The sequence below is a fragment of the Malurus melanocephalus genome, unplaced genomic scaffold (genome assembly GCF_030028575.1).
Source record: "Malurus melanocephalus ecotype Western Australia unplaced genomic scaffold, MMel_1.1 scaffold_107, whole genome shotgun sequence".
Classification (NCBI taxonomy): domain Eukaryota; kingdom Metazoa; phylum Chordata; class Aves; order Passeriformes; family Maluridae; genus Malurus; species Malurus melanocephalus.
The window spans coordinates 1,452,277-1,468,058 of record NW_026623339.1 but is presented as its reverse complement, the minus strand read 5'-3'; the positions used below and the strand labels follow the sequence as shown (position 1 = coordinate 1,468,058).

Here is a 15,782-nt window from a genome sequence, read left to right as displayed (position 1 = left end):
CATAAAGTTGGGTGTCTCTCCTGTCCACTTGGTCACTTCCAAACACCGTTGTCTTGACTTTGCCTTGGGTTGAGTGTGTTTAAAGACAAGAAGTTGGAAAATAAAAAAAAAATCTAAAAAAAAAATTAAAAAAAAAAGGAAAAAAGAGGTAACATGCAGCATTCTGGGATTTCTGTACAGCAAAGGTGTGTCTGTTTTGGAAGTCCTTGTTAAATCTCCACCACACTTCCCAGTTCCCTGCTGGTCTGTTGTATGTCCCTGTTGGGTTATCCAGATGTGAAGAGCTTACTGCCTTTGCCATTTTCTACGGTGAATATATAAATATATCTGTACAGAGGTATGTATATATATAAATAGACATGCAGATCTATATGTATACGTATCTCCAACTCCTCTCTCTCGACCTGACTGTGAAGGATTTTTATTGGGCAAAATAAAATGGAGAAAGGCCCCGTTTTAAAAACAGGACTGCGTGGCTTGTTTGGCTGTGTTGCAGGTGGGAAATAGGGTGAGAACCAAGGGGATTTTGGGGGTRGAAGTGGGGTTTKGGGGGATTTTGGGGGATTTTTGGGTCRGGGAAGTGGGGGGAAAGCTTCACCCTGTGTGTACCAGCACCCTCAAATCCAGCTGGGAAAGCAATTCCCTGCTCCTCTCGTGCCAAGCCCTCACTCAGAGCAGCCAAATCTCCCTGATCTCCCCAGCACAAGCCCTTCATGTGGCTGACGGGGTGGAAAACACTAAAAATGCRTCCAATTTGTGTTGAATCTCAGATTCTGGGGTGGGGAGGAGGATTTGGATGCATCCCCCAGGTCAAGGTCCATCCACCTTCCCTCACAACCAGAGAGGTAAAACCATGTCCAAAACCTCCTGCAGATTTTAATTCAAAGTAATCCCACCCAACTGCTTGCTCAGCATCACTAAAAGCAACAGATAAACGTTATTTTTCTTTAAAATCCCGACAATTCCAGCACTTTTCCCAACCATAGCTTTATTGGAGAAATCTCCTGCCCTCTGGTGACAAAGCTGGTGCTTCTCAGGGATTCCACGAGTTCCCTCAGGTTTAAAGCCTGAGGTGCCATCAGCCAGCATGGCTCTCCTCCACATCCCTGTGGCCTCCTGAAAATGGGATTTCCTCACTCGCCAGGGGATAAAACAAAGAGGTGGAGAGGAATTACACCTGGTAGAAATATTAGGAAGTGCTAAGTAAGACCCAAGGCCATATTTACTACCTGATTGCCTGAAAGTGGATAGATTTTCTGGGAGCTGTGGAGCTGTGATTATTGGAAATGTTCAAAATCTGTGCGGACACAGCCCTGGCCAAGGGGGTCAGCACGGTCCTGATGGCCTCCACAGACCCATTGTTACCATTTTAAACTGAATCTTGCTCTGTTCTCTTGGGTCAGCTGCACTGAGGGGTGTCAGCTCACACACACCCAAATCCACACCAGTGAGGGGCCTGGTTCCTCTCTGGGGACACAAAAAAGACATCCCTGAGTGTGCAGGTACTGGTGCCCAAAAAGGCCTGGAAATAAAACTCCATAGACCAGTGTCTATAGAGCAGGTATTTATTGCAGCGCTGGAGGTGAGGGGGATTTTTTCTCCTCCTAACCCACCTGCTTTTGCTTTAAATTAGCACATAATTATACAGTAAGCACAAAATTTTCAATTAATAACCTTCATAAGCATCTCGTCACTTTGATATAGACCATATGTATCAGTACCCAGCAGCCAAAAGGGTATCCTATAACCACAGAGCCATGGACTGGYTTAAGTCGGAAGGGACTTTTAAAAGATAATTTTGTCCCATCCCTTGCCATGGACAGGGACACCTTCCATTATCCCAGAGYGCTCCAAACCCAACGTGGGACACTTCCAGGGATCCAGGGGCAGCCACAGCTTCTCTGGGCACCCTGACCTGGAGGGTGGGGAGGCATCGGCCCAGGTGCCCACAACCCCCGCTGACCCTGGGACCACCGGAGAGCCGGGGCCGTACCCGGCGGGTCGAGGGGCTCGGCTGCTGCGGGGAGGCCACGGCGCCTCAGGGACACCTCAGGGAACCCCAGGACTGCCATGGCGGCACCCACGGCGTCTCAGGGACACCCCCGGGACCGCCATGGCGGCACCCACAACGCCTCAGGGACACCTCAGGGACACCCCCGGGACCGCCATGGCAACACCCACGGCGCCTCAGGGACACCTCAGGGACACCCCCGGGACCGCCATGGCAACACCCACGGCGCCTCAGGGACACCCCGGGACGGCCATGGAGGCATCCACGGCGCCTCAGGAACACCTCAGGAGCACCCCCGGGACCGGCGGAACCCCGGGACCGTCATGGCGGTACCCACGGCCATCAGGGACACCCCGGTACCGCCATGGCGGCACCCACGGAGCCTCAGGGAACCCCGGTACCGCCATAGCGGCACCCACGGAGCCTCAGGGACACCCCCGGGACCGTCATGGCGGCACCCACAGAGCCTCAGGGACACCCCCGGGACCGTCATGGCGGCACCCACGGCGCCTCAGGAGCACCCGGGGGATCGCCATGGCGGCACCCACGGCCCTCAGGGACACCTCAGGAGCACCCCCGGGACCGGCGGAACCCCGGGACCGTCATGGCGGTACCCACGGCACCTCAGGACACCCCCGGGACAGCCATGGCGGCACCCACGGCTCCTCAGGGACACCTCAGGGACAGCCATGGAGGCATCCACAGCGCCTCAGGGACACCTCAGGGACACCCCCGGGCCCGCCATAGCCGCACCCACGGCGCCTCAGGGACACCTCAGGAGCACCCCCGGGACCGCCATGGCGGCACCCATGGCACCCACGTGACTCTCCGGTATCACGTGACGCGGGCGGGGGGTCACGTGGGCGGGCACGGGGCCGCGCCGCGCGCCGCTGGCGCCACCCGCCGGCCGGCCGCGAGCGCGCGCTGGGAGCCGGAAGTGGCGTCACCGCCGCGCGACCGGAAGCGGCGGGAGGAGGCGAAGGGGGCAGGAGGAGGAGGAGGCGGCGGCGCCGGAGCGGCCCCGGTGAGTCCCGGCCCTTTACCCGTGCTCGTTCTCATTCCTGTTCCCCTTTCTGTTCCCTTGTTTCCTTTCTCTGCCSCCTGCCCGCGCCGCCCCCTCAGTCGGCGGGGCCCCCCTGTCCTGGGCTACGCTTCCCTATGTACATGTATCATATATGTATACATGTATGTATGTATATGTATGTGTGGGTGCGTGCATGTGTATGCATATATTTATGTGTTACGTGTTTGTAGGTGCTGCCGTGGGGGTGAGCAGCGGGAATGGGGCTTCCAGCCCTGGAGCCCCGGTAGAAGGGAATTGCACAGGGAGAAAGGAAATGCTTCAGGACTGGAGCCGCTCTGCTCTGGAGCCAGGCTGGGAGAGCTGGCAGTGTTCCCCTGGAGAAGGGAAGGACACAGGGAGAGATCAGAGCCCTTTTTGAGGCCTGAAGGGGCTCCAGGAGAGCTGGAGAGGGACTGGGGCCAAGGGCTGCAGGGACAGGACACAGGGAATGGATCCCACTGCCAGAGGGCAGGGATGGATGGGATTTTAGGAAGAAATTTTTCCCTGTGAGGGCGGTAAGGCCCTGGCACAGGGTGCCCAGAGAAGCTGTGGCTGCCCCTGGATCCCTGGAAGTGTCCAAGGCCAGGTTGGATGGGACTTGGAGCACCCTGGGACAGTGAAAGGTGTCCCTGCCTGGGGCAGGGGTTTGGAACGAGATCAGCTTTAAGGTCCCTTCCAACCCAAACCATTCTGTGATTCTGTGATCCAGAAAAAGCACAAACAAACCAAAAAGTCACAATTTTGCACCCTGACATCATAACCTGTTTGGAGAARAAAATCCCTTTTCTGTTGCTCTCCTCTCCAGCTCAGGCACAGGAGTTCACTTTGGGCTGTTGGCCAAAAGGAGCTTTTTTTTACCCCCAGCATTTCATACCCTGTTCATTCCTCACACATCCCGAGGAGATTCCCTCTGCACTTTGGCAGTCRGTGGAAGCACAGGGTGAGGGCTTTCCAAAATCCCCTCTGAGTGTTCCAGAGGGACCAAAAGCCCTCTGGATGGCTTTTTGGGATGCACCAATAACCCCTTCCATAGGGCTGATCCCYTGGGGTGGGTGGAATCCCTCTGGGAATGTTCTTTTCCAGGTGTGTAGTGATGTTTCCATGCCTGAGCAGCTCCTCAAAGTGCATTCTCAGCCTGCAGGGCCCAGCTCCAAAATTCYCAGGCTCCTGGAGCTGCTGGAAGTGAAAATTCTGGCCAGAGGTGGAAGGAGTTTGGCTGTGTTGGGATGGGAARTGGGAGGAGGAAGGAAGGAAGGCCAATTGCTCAAGGTGAAGAGAGGCAAATCGAGGGAAGGTGTGGGTGGAGTTGGAAGAGAAACGGGGTGGAAACTGGAAAGATCACAAAGATTTGGGCCAGGGGTGGGAAAAATCATGGAAAAATCACTTGGAGCAGCTTCAAGGGTGCTTGGAACTCTCCTGTTCCATCCCAGTCTTGCTCCCCTGCTCATGGTCTTTTCCTTTTTGCTGGATTTGGAGCAAAGGAAGGGAGGAACAATCTTCCCTGCCTGGATTCCCAAATGTGTCACAGCTCCACAGATATTCTTAGCAGCACGCGGCGTTCGCCTTCGGAGCCTTCACCGGGGCTTTGATTCCCTGACTTTGAAGTGGGGCTGTTGCTGGGAGGGTTTCTGGGAGCAGCAGTGCCTGGTTTCCTGGGAAGTATCACCTTTCACAGCAGAGAGAAGTTGGTTTATATAAATAACCTGTCTTTTGTTGSTAGAAAAATAGATAAAGACACTCAAAGCCGAGTCAGACAAGGAAATCTCTGGGAAAGCCTCACCTGGATAAACCTGGATAAACCTTCTCGTGTTCAAGATGATTTTTGGAGTTAGGTCCAGCCCCTCTAAGGTTCCTTCAGAACGAGCTCTGTGAGGTGCTAGAGGAGATGTTGGAGCTTTTAAATCCAGCTCCTGGCTCGGGTTTCCYTGTCCAGTTTCTGAAAAGGCTTTTCCTTTTTCTCCCAAACAGGCAGGAAGGGACAGATTTTGCCTGGCACGATTTGACTTCTCATGGTGGGAGGGGATGGTCACAGCCTTGGAAATGCCTGGGGTCTGTGGGCAGAGCCTGATCTGCACCTGGGGCTGCCTCAGGGTGTTKGGAGATACAGAGAAGGTGCCCAGTGAGCTGTTGGCCAGCTCTCACTATTTATTGATCATCTTCAAGACACAGTGACCTCTCTCTTGTACCCTCCTCCTTGCATGGCTGTCTCCACAAATCCACATTTCAGTTTGCCTTCCCTTTTCTTCCCCAGCTAGAGCTTCCTATTCTCCACCCCAGTTGGTTTTTTCAGCTCTCTGCTGGGGTGGTTTCTGCTCCAGCAGCTTCTCCTCCCTCTCTTGAGTGGTGTTTGCTTCCTCCAAGCTCTGTCCATGGAGCAGAGGATGCAAGATGTCCTCATCTTCTTAAGTTTCCCAGAAAAATGTGGCTGCCCCATCCCTGGGAGTGCCCAAGGTGAGGTTGGGCAGGCTCAGAGTAAGCTGGGCTCGTGGAAGGTGTCCCTGCCCAGGGCAGGAGGTGGAATGAGATGGTCTTTAATGTCCCTTCCAGCCCAAACCTTTCCTCAGTTCAGGGCACACCCATGGGAGCTGTCCCCACATCTGGCACCATGATGGAGCAGAGACTTTGGCTTTTCCCCTCCTCCCTCCCTTCCCCTCTCACCGTTGAGAGGAGATGATGCTTCACCATTGCAGTGCAGGAATAAATCACCTAATGGATCATGGGAAACGTGGGGATCCTTATATTAAAAAAAAAATCCAGTTTATGCTCAACCAGAGCTGCATATGAGCCCCCATCCCACTGTCCTGCTCACACCCCCAAACCCACACTTCACCCCATTTCTTCTGCCCCAAAGTGCCCATTTTGCTGCTGCAGAACTGATTTTGCCTGCCCTGATCCCACATCTTGCTCTATCCTTAATCAGGAAGCTGTGGATWCAAGCAGAGCTCTGTGGGGTGTCCATGAGGATTTATTTCCCTGCTCCTGTGGGGAGCACAGAGTGTGTTGCATTGGCAGCATCTCTGCCAGGCCTTGGCTTTCCTGATTTCCCAGCCCCCTGTGGTTTTGAGGGATTTTAAGGAAGTGGATAACACYTGTGTGACGGGATCTTTGGGTGGGATAAGGATGTGCAACACTGCATTGAGCTGGTGCTTTATTCTGTTAATCAGCATTTGAATCGTGGTAAACAGGGCTYGTTTGGCAGCCAGTGCAGGCTGGCAGCAGCCAGCTGGACTCCTACAGATTTCTCATCCTCACCCTCCATGCTGTWGCTGCTTTAGGCATGAGTTAGGAAGGCACCAGCCATTTTTAATCCTCCTCTACCCTCAAACTCTGGGAAACACTCCTAAATGTGAAGCTTAAAGCTCTGGTTCTCCACCTGGGATGTRGCATCACRTAATGATTTGTGTTATTTCTCCCCTGCTCTTCCCACACTTTGCTCTGGGCCACATTTCTTCTTTCCTCTAATCTCCATCTGCAGGTTCTGGGCCAGTTTTCACTCTCTGTGTGTCTCTGTGTGAGACTTTGCTCCACATCCTTTCTCCGAGTGCAGAGGGCAGTGTGGCACCCTGGATATTTGAGCAACTTCTCAGGTGCTGGTTAGTGATTCAGACCACGATGACCAAAGCAGCAGAATGTTCTGTTTGAACACATAAAGTCTCTTGAAGCTGCAGCTCTACCGAAAAAGCATGTTTTCATTGTTCAGAATGAAAGCTCGAGTCTCTTTAAAATGAAAAATCAATTTTTTTTAACTCTCCTAGTCCGTGCCAGGTTTCTCATGTCTGCTGAGTAGCAGGTCATGCCTGACTGCTTGCTGCTCCAACCTCAGGTCACCTGGGTGTTTGTCCTGAGCTGCCTTTGCATGAGGTGACATTCCGTGGTGGCTTTGCAGGGATCCAGCTGCCCTGGCCGGGGGAAGCAGCAGCACTGCCTCCTTTTGGGTAGCATAAAGGATTGATTAAAACRTGCTGCCTGTGAGGTGGAGGCCACTGACTCTCCGTCTGCCCTTTTTTCAGTACCTGGAAGCAGTTCTGAGCCCCAATAAGTTGAGATCCATGGCTACAGTGCTAATGTGCCGAAGATTCCCAAGGCTGAGCAGGGTGACAGCGTTTTCGACCACAGCCAAGTGCAAGGCCGAGCGTGGAAGCAGCAAAAGCAAGAAGAAAAAGCGAGATAAGCCAGGAGCAGCCAGCCCTGGGACCGAATTTGGGGCCACAATCCAGCTGCTGAAGCCACAGGACTACAGAGTGTTGTATAATCCAGCTGCCTATGCCAGAGGCAGGGCTGGCTCCCAGCAGCACGGGGATAGGGACACCAGCCAGGCCCTCGGTGACAYGTTCACCAGCCTTGGCACTGCTCAGCCTCCACAGACCTTCCCTACTGCCTCTTCCCAAGCTTTGCCACCCCTCAGGAATGCCAAGCCCAAGTCCAACACGCTCCTTGAGCAGACCATCTTGGCCACGCTGTACAAGGAGGAAGCAGAGAAAGAAAAATGGGAGGTGCACGACTCCAAGGAGGACCCCCGCATGTTCCAGAAGGGGAGGCCTGAGTACAGATCTCTCAGCTGTGACAGCGCTGAGCCAGCACTGACCCTCCCTGCAGAGGAAGAGGAATCAATTTTACAGAGTGTGGCCACGTGTGAGGGCAGCCCAGGAATTCTCACGGATTATTTCCTCAAGCTGAGCCATTCGCCAGCAGAGCGACGTGAGGCACTGCTGTCTGATCCCAGGTTCAGTGCCCTGTGTCACCAGGCTGTCAGGGCCATCGGGCACTTCAGCACCCCAAATCTCATCCAGATTTTAAAGGCTTGTGTCCCTCTGGCCATCCCAGCCTCCCACCCGCTGCTCAATGCGTGCGAGGCCGAGTTCTGCCGGCGGGCGTGGGACATGGARCTGGAGCAGCTGCTGCTGGTGGCCGATTGCTGGCGCTGCCTGGAGCGTGCTGTGCCCTCCTACCTGGGCATTCTGTTCAGCTATGCCAACCTGCACTGGAAGGAGCTCACCCTGCCCCAGTTTGTGCAGTTCCTTTACATCGTTGGGGAAGGCCGGAGGTCGCCCGCAGATTTGGAGCAGAAGGTGGAGAGCATGATCCTGAGGCACTTGGATGCCTTCACCTTGGAGGAGCTGGGTGCCATCTGCTTGGGGCTCTTCAAGTCTGTCAGCGGGATATCCGAGCATGTCATGAGGAGGATTGCAGACAGGGTGTCCCTGCAGATGGAGGACATGAGCACCTACGCCTTGGTGAACGTGCTCAAGATGCTCCGYTACACTCGCATGGATCACCTGCCCCTCATGAGGGAGCTGGGGAGGGTGATCCCAGCCCGAATTCCTACCACAAACATCCAGGGCATCATGCACATCGCTCTCACCTATTCATCCCTGCACTTCTTTGATGAGGATGTTTTGGTTGCTGTAGCCACCTCGTTGCCTTCCAAGGTGTCCTACTGCCGGAGCAAGGATGCTGCCAAATTCCTGTGGTCGTTTGGGTGCCTGGACTATGAACCTCCCAACGAGGAGGAGTTTTATCCCAGCCTGATAAAGCAGYTGCATACAAAACTCCATGAATTTAAGAAGTTTCCAGAGCATCTCCTTACTGGTCTGCTTGGCCTGGCATTTGTCAAACGCTTCCCAGAGGAGCTGATACATTTTGCTTTGAGGGAGGAGTTTGTCCAAAAAACCAGAGATAGCAAATACGACCTCCACAAGGACCTATTCACCCTTGGTAAGAGCGTWGAAATCGAGTGCCCGACCTACCAAGGCAGCCGCCTCCCACCTCAGCTTTGTCAGGAATTCACTGAGATGGCTTTGAGCTTTGCAGAGCAGGAAATCTACGTCAGGCCTGAAATTGTGGAAGCCACATCCCTCCTSGAGAGCATGTTGGGAGGCCCTGAGTACGTGAAGAGCCACATGATCCTGCCCCACACCAGGACCGGCGACCTGGAGGTGCGTTTGGCCACGGATGGACGTCCCATCCCTTTCAACTTCAAGCATCCCGTGGCAGCCAAGAAGCTGAAAGACATGGGAGTTAGTCTGACAGATGATTTAATGTCTCAGCTCATAAAAGGGAGCATTCACAGCCAGTCTCCTGTGGAAGCAGAAAATGAAGCCAGGATTCCCGGGCAGGAGAGAGGGGACGCAGCAGGAACACCGTGCTCGGGTGGAACCCTTATTGCCAAATCCCAGGCTGAGCCTAAACCAGGGTGCTGGCAGCCTCAGGAAGTGAGGCTGGCGCTGCAGGTGTCCAACAGGAACCACTTCTGCTATGGCTCCAAGAGGCTGCTGGGGCTGCACTGCCTGAAGCGGCGGCAGCTGCGGCTCCTGGGTTACGTGGTGGTGGAGATTCCCTTCTGGGAATGGTTCCCTCTGCTCAAGCGCACGCGCTCCGAGAAGCTCAGCTACCTCCACTACAAAGTGTTCTGCCCAACGCTGCTCACCAGGGCTGGCTAGTGGGGGCAAGGGCTTGCCCAGAGCCTTGGATGCTTCCCCAGTGCATCTCCAGTGGTCTCTGGATATYGGTTCAGATTTTGCAGGTGCTCTGTGTGGTCATTTCTGCTCTGGTAACATCTGTGCTTCCCCTGCTCTCCTTTTGTACCCGGATCCTAAAATTCTCCCACCACAAATAAAACCCACTAACGAWTTCTGTTCTTTGTGATTGCTTCTTTTTCCGTCCTAAATGAGAGTGAATGGATTTGGTGCCTCTGTGGGAGCAGGAACAGAAGATATTTAGTCATGAGGCTGAGCTGGGTACCAGGAACACACGCAGTTATTTTCTCACTGTTTCCATCCCCATGGAGCTGGGGTTGAGGGCACAGCCTGGGTTTCTCATTTAGGATCTGGGTGTGAGCAGGATGGAATGTGGATACTGAGTGGGGCTGAGGGCTGGGGTGCTCTGAACCCAGAACATTGATTTCATGTTCCAAGGACTTTAATTTGGTGTCCAGCATGCACATTCCTTATGGCACCAGCTCCACAATCCTGTGCAGGATACCAGGAAGGCACGTGGTGATGAGCTCCAGACAGCCCATTTCCTTGTCCAAAATTCCTTGTCCAAAATTCCTTGTCCAAAATTCCTTGTCCAAAACCACAGAGGATTTTTTTTGGGTCTGTGTTTCACTGCCTCAGTCCAAAGATCTTTGTTCACCTTAGGGAAAGCACACACTGAAGGGAGAGGAAAAAAACACAGCTGTGGTTAAAAGCAACTCAGTGACTCAGCTTCTGCCATGAGATTTGTAGCAGAGTCTTTCAGCAGAAAGGAGTGCACTGACTTGGAAATGCAGAATAATCCATTTCTTACTGAGTTATTGAAACTGGAAAAATTAACCTGAGTTGTTTAAGTCTGTCAGGGTCACAATCAGGTAGGAGAAAATCCTATTGAAGAGCCATACAAAACACCTAATGTTGCAGGAGAAGTTTTCAGCCCAAAAAAGAGATGTGAGGACAGAAAGATGGGGGAGAATCTTGATTTTTTTTCCCAAGAAAGGGAGCAAGGAGAGTTGATTTGTCATTTTCCATAACACCAGTGCTGTGGGCCAAGTAAAATGAACCAAAAGGAGCAGTTTTGAGGCMCAACCTTGTGAACTACAAGATGGGRGWGTCAAAAGTCAGAGGAGTTTAAAAGCCTCTTTGAACAGTTCCCCACTGGCAGCCCAGTTCTGGAAACGTCTCAGACTCAGAAATCCAGGAAAGTTGTATGGAAGGGGAATGGGTTCATGCTCCAAATTTTGGGAAAGAGGGGCTGCACACCTGGCTGTTCCTCTTGTAAGATTCACACCACTTTCATTGAAGGCATTGTCACCAAGCTCTGCTCTCTGCAGGTGTGAATTCCATATTGTGTTGGGTTTTATCCATGGGATTTGTGCCTTGGATTCCACCTTTCTCCTTCCAGATGCAGCACAGGGAGCTCATTAATTCTGCCTTTCCAACGTGGCCCCAGAAGGCCAATTTCATTTGGGCTGAACCAACAGATCAGTGGAAAATCATTAAAGAGCTGCTTGTTCTTGAAGGAGGCAGCAAGTCCCTGATTTGCAAGGTTGCCCAGGGCAGTGACATTTTCAAGCTGGGGTTAACACGAGGTTAAAGCTCTCACCTCGCACATAATTTCATTCTTAAAAGAGAACCAATTCCAGTCCCTTTTTTTTTTGTTTTTCAGTGGGAAAGAAGGTGTGTTCACTTGAGTTTCTTTAATGAAGGCTGGCAGAAGAATCAGCTGTTGGTGTTCAGATCCCAGACTTCCCCCTCAGAGCTATTCCATGCCCTCTGCTCCCTTGGAGTTRTTTAACACCAATTATTAATATTTGTGGTTAATCTTGCCTTAGTGACAGCTTCAGTGCTGTGCTGGTGCTTTACTCCACCTACAAAACYCCTGCATCTTTGATAAACCTTCAGATCTAATTGCTGATCTCTCCATAGGTGGTTTTAGTTAAAATAGCCATTTTCCCTTTGATTTTTTTCCACAGGTTCACAAATTAATATGATTTTTTTTTTCTCTCAATCACCACATTCATATGGGTTTATATTGGCTTCACCTCCTGGACTCAGATCTGAGCTGCATTTTAGGAATTCCCAAACCTGTAACTCACCTGAAACACGAGATTCTTTCACTACTCACCGATATTCACCTCCTTTATTTTTAATTTCTTTTTTCCAAGCTGACTCTGATGCTCAGCAAGTGACCCCTCTCCAGCTGCCAAGATGGTAATAAACGTCTGTCTCCCACAGTTCAAGCCAAGAATTCACTGCAACAAGGTAAAATAGTGATGAGGGGGGTTTGAGGAATGGGAGGGATGGAGGGATATGGTGGAATTGTCCTGGGAACTTATTCACTGCTCCTCTGGGATAATCAGCATCACTGTTCTGATGTGGCACACACAGAATATTGGAGGGAAAAGCTCTGATTTTGCAGGATCTCATAACTAGACAGCATGATGTGCTTCCAGGTATACGTTCTTTGACTTGAGATCCTTTTTTCCTGCAATATTCCAGCTTTCCCTCTGCCCAGTGGAACACACAGCTYCTGACAGCSYTTRCTGAAGTTACTTCCCAAGCATTTCWSTTTTCACTCAGCACATCAGAATCTCTTAAGAAACTCAGTTTTCATTCAAAGCTATTTTTCAATTGTGAGTGTCCACACCAATTCACCCCCAAATCCAAGACAGCCTTGGATTTGTAAATACTGTGCTGCAAAAGCAGCAGAACTGGAATTTTTTTTGGTGTGATTGTCATGATCAAGACCATATTAAACAGATGGAATAAATGGATTTTCCTTGTTTTCACTTGTCCTTTCTGCAAGTGTTGCAGATTTCTTAGGCCCTGAGGCTCCCAAGGAAGGAAATGGGTCGAGCCAGTCTGCCCAGGAGGAGAGTAAAGGGTGGGATTGGATGATCTGGAACACCCAGCCTGGTTTATGGATCTTCTCAGGGATGGGTCCCAAAGGAGGGACATCCAGAGGTTGCTCTGGGAGCCTGTAATTGTGATTCCCAGTACATTTCCACACAGCAGGATAAGTTGGCACAAAGAAAATTAAGAGATTCCCATTTGAAAAGGGAGATTGAAAAAGGAGGCTCCCATCTCCCTCACACTCATCCTCTGCTCCCAGCCACCCTCTCCCATTTGATTATTTCACTGACACAGCCAAAATCACAAACTACCCCTAATTTTCCACTTTTCCAGCAGTTAAATGAGGTCTGCACATGGTGACAGAGGGCGCAGGAACAGGGGATGGGAGCAGGGATCTCCTGCCTGAGATTTGAGCTGCTCATAAACCTCAGGYTTGGCTCCTGATTGGTGTCACCTTGCGAATCTATAGAAATGCTTGTGAAAGCAGCTTCCTTTTATTTCCTCACTCCCAACTAAACCCAGTTTTCTCCTGGTGCTCAGATCTCTGCTGATGGCTACGAGGTGGAGAACCTGATCTCCGAGGACCTTGCCCGGAGGAACCGCGGCTTCCGCAGCGAATATTTCATCAAACCCCCGGTGCACGTCACCATCTCCTTCCCCTTCAACATCGAGATCTGCAGGATCAACATTGACATCTCCTCKGGGGGTTACCAGACCTTCTCTGGGCTGGAAGTTTACACCTCTACCTCATGCAACAAAACCTCTTGGCAGAGCCCTGAGGGGCAGTGCTCAGGTCTGGCCGGGCAGCCTGTCTCGGACAAGGACACCTTCACTCTGGTGGGCAAAGCTGTCTTAAAAAATCAGAGCAAAGTGACTTTTGGCCACAGAGGCTTCAAGCCGAGGCCTCCCTTCCATCAGATGGAAAATGTCTTCTCCTACCCYGGCTCGGTGTCTCAAGATCTCTGGAACAAAGGGCCGGCCTCGCTCAGCAACGTGTCCCACCTGAAAATCTGCATCACCCAYGTGGCCGGCGGGGGCCTGCCCAGCATCAAGAGGCTGGAGGTGTGGGGACAGCCTGCCAARTCCTGCCCACAGGAGGTGATTGAGGGTGTTTTCCAGGTGGCYTCCCAGTTCCTGGCCCAGGATGTCRGCAGCATCAAGCCAGAGCTSTGGACRCCGATGGAGAGYGACTGCGTCCCCTTCAGTGCCAACGAGCAGCAGACCCTTCACAGGCTGGTGGACGTTGTCCAAGACATCCCTGAAGAATTCCTGGACCCCATCACCCTGGAGATCATGACTTTACCCATGCTGCTGCCCTCTGGGAAGGTGATTGACCAGACCACCCTGGAGAAATGCAACCGGAGCGAGGCGTCTTGGGGCAGAGTTCCCAGTGATCCCTTCACGGGGGTGGCCTTCAGCCAGCACTCACAGCCCCTACCTCACCCCACCCTCAAGGCCAGGATAGACCACTTCCTGCTGCAGCACAGCATCCCTGGCACCAACCTGCTGGGGAGGGCTCACGCCGCTGAAAGCCTGGTGCCCTCSTCCATCACCATGTCTTCTCTGAAAAGGAAAATGGACTGCATGGATCAGGGCTCCCTGCAGCCACCCTATTTCTCTGCTACAAACTTACTTGTCTCAGCTACCTCAGAGAACAGTGCTAAAAAAATGAAAACTGACAGTGATTCCCACTTGATCCAGATGGACTGTTCCACAGGTATCGTGGCTTCCCAAGTCACCTCTGTTTCCTGAGTGTTGTGACAGCCCCAAGCTGGGGTTTCCAATCAGGACAAATCCAGTACRAATTCCCATCCCACCTCTAGAAAGCTTCCAGGCTGTGTTTGGCTGTCGATTGGTGTGTTCCCTGTTCAGTGTTTCACAGCCCTTGTTTGCTCAGGTCACCCTGTTCCCCTTTTAGTTTGGATTTCCTTTCTCCTCCTTCCACGTGGAGACAGCATTTTTCTCACCATCCTGGTGTGAAGTTTCTCTTTCCAGGGTGATTTATTGTATCCTGCAAAATCAGGACAAGAAGTGGTGCAATGGTGATGGCACAGGGAGTMCTGGCTGTGTGGAACTCACCATGAGGAGGGAGCTGAGAAGGAAAATCCCAGTAAGGGAATTGCAGGGAGGAGGGACAGCCCAGCCTGGGAGCGACCTGTGCAGGGTTTGCATGTGGTTAAAGCAGAAAACTTGKTAGAGACTAAATTAAGTCTCTGTGGCTGGAGGGGAAGAGAAGGGAAGGAAATGGGCAATGGTTTCCCTTTATTGATGCTTCTCTCAGTGACCTGCTGGGAATGCARAATGTTYTCCAGGTCTGGAGAAAARGGGGATCAGGTGGGATYTTKTTGCWCTCCACAAYTCCSTGACAGGAGGGGACAGCCAGRTGGGGGTCAGGCTCTGCTCCCAGGARCAACAGGAGGAAACAAGAGTTACACCAGGGAAGGTTTACGTTGGATATTGGGATAAATTCCTTCATGGAATTGCCCAGGGCAGTGGTGGAATTCCCATTTCTAGAGGGATGTAACAGCTCTGTGGATGTGGCACCTGGGGATTGAAGGTGTAAATCCAGGTGTGTGGGTATCTTGTGGTTGGCTCTCTAGGTAGGTAAGCACAGTTTCCTGGTCTCCTCTGACCCAGTGGTGCCAAAAGATGACCTAGAGCTGCTGGSACCTGTCACTGCCTTCACCCTTCTCCCAGACTGCCCAAAAATATTTTGAGGACAAAGCCCAGGTGGTGGCTGTTTGATTTAAAACAAATTCTTTGAAAATAATTGATACCAAGTGGTACCAGCAAGAGYAGGGAGAACCAAGCTGCACATTTCTGCCCTGATCCCTCAGCCTGGAGCTCGTCCCCTGTTTCAGGAGGAGTTTTTGGTTGTGGAGATGTGTAACAGCTCCCAGCAGGATGTGCCCCAACCCCACAGGAGCTGCCCTGGGGGTCCTCCAGGGGAAGCCGTGTCCATACATAAATAAAAGCCGAGTTCTCAGCCCACGGAGCTTGTGCTTCACTGGATCAGCAGCCTTGATTGGTGGAGCAAATGTGCAGCACCAGTTCCGAGCTCTTCCTCAGGGAGCTGGGTTTAACGGAATTAGTGATGCAGACAACATTCTCTTAATGCTTTGCCTTAATTAACGCCGTCGGTGCTGCACAGGGCAGCACTGCAGGGAGGGTCCAGCCATGGCCCTGTGGCTCACAACTGGGACACAGAGGAAAAACAAGTCCCACAGATTTTATTAATGGTTTAAATGTTCTCTGTGAGCTTCAAAGAGCACTGGGCTGGGATCATCGGGAGCCAGCTGAGGGAGTGCCTGGGATTTCAGGGAAAAACAGCTTCCTGGGTTGTTTGGAGTTTTGCCCTTTTTCAGCCCTGCAGACTTGT

General features: G+C 52.1%; 2 protein-coding genes across 2 annotated transcripts in view; both read left to right on the top strand.

Annotated features, from left to right (window-relative positions):
* Positions 1 to 2,970: 2,970 nt before the first annotated feature.
* Positions 2,971 to 15,782, top strand: part of UBOX5 (U-box domain containing 5) — a 17,161-nt gene continuing 4,349 nt past the window's right edge. Inside the window, exons 1-3 of the mRNA XM_057369318.1 lie at positions 2,971 to 3,035; positions 11,716 to 11,812; positions 12,944 to 14,120. Of these exons, the coding sequence (XP_057225301.1) occupies positions 11,759 to 11,812; positions 12,944 to 14,120 (1,231 nt within the window). The 5' untranslated portion in view covers positions 2,971 to 3,035; positions 11,716 to 11,758. The remainder of the gene's footprint in view (positions 3,036 to 11,715; positions 11,813 to 12,943; positions 14,121 to 15,782) is intronic.
* Positions 2,978 to 9,878, top strand: FASTKD5 (FAST kinase domains 5). The gene is made up of 2 exons (XM_057369316.1): positions 2,978 to 3,035; positions 7,085 to 9,878. The coding sequence occupies exon 2, from the start codon at positions 7,124 to 7,126 to the stop codon at positions 9,512 to 9,514; it is 2,391 nt and encodes a 796-aa protein (XP_057225299.1). The 5' UTR covers positions 2,978 to 3,035; positions 7,085 to 7,123; the 3' UTR covers positions 9,515 to 9,878.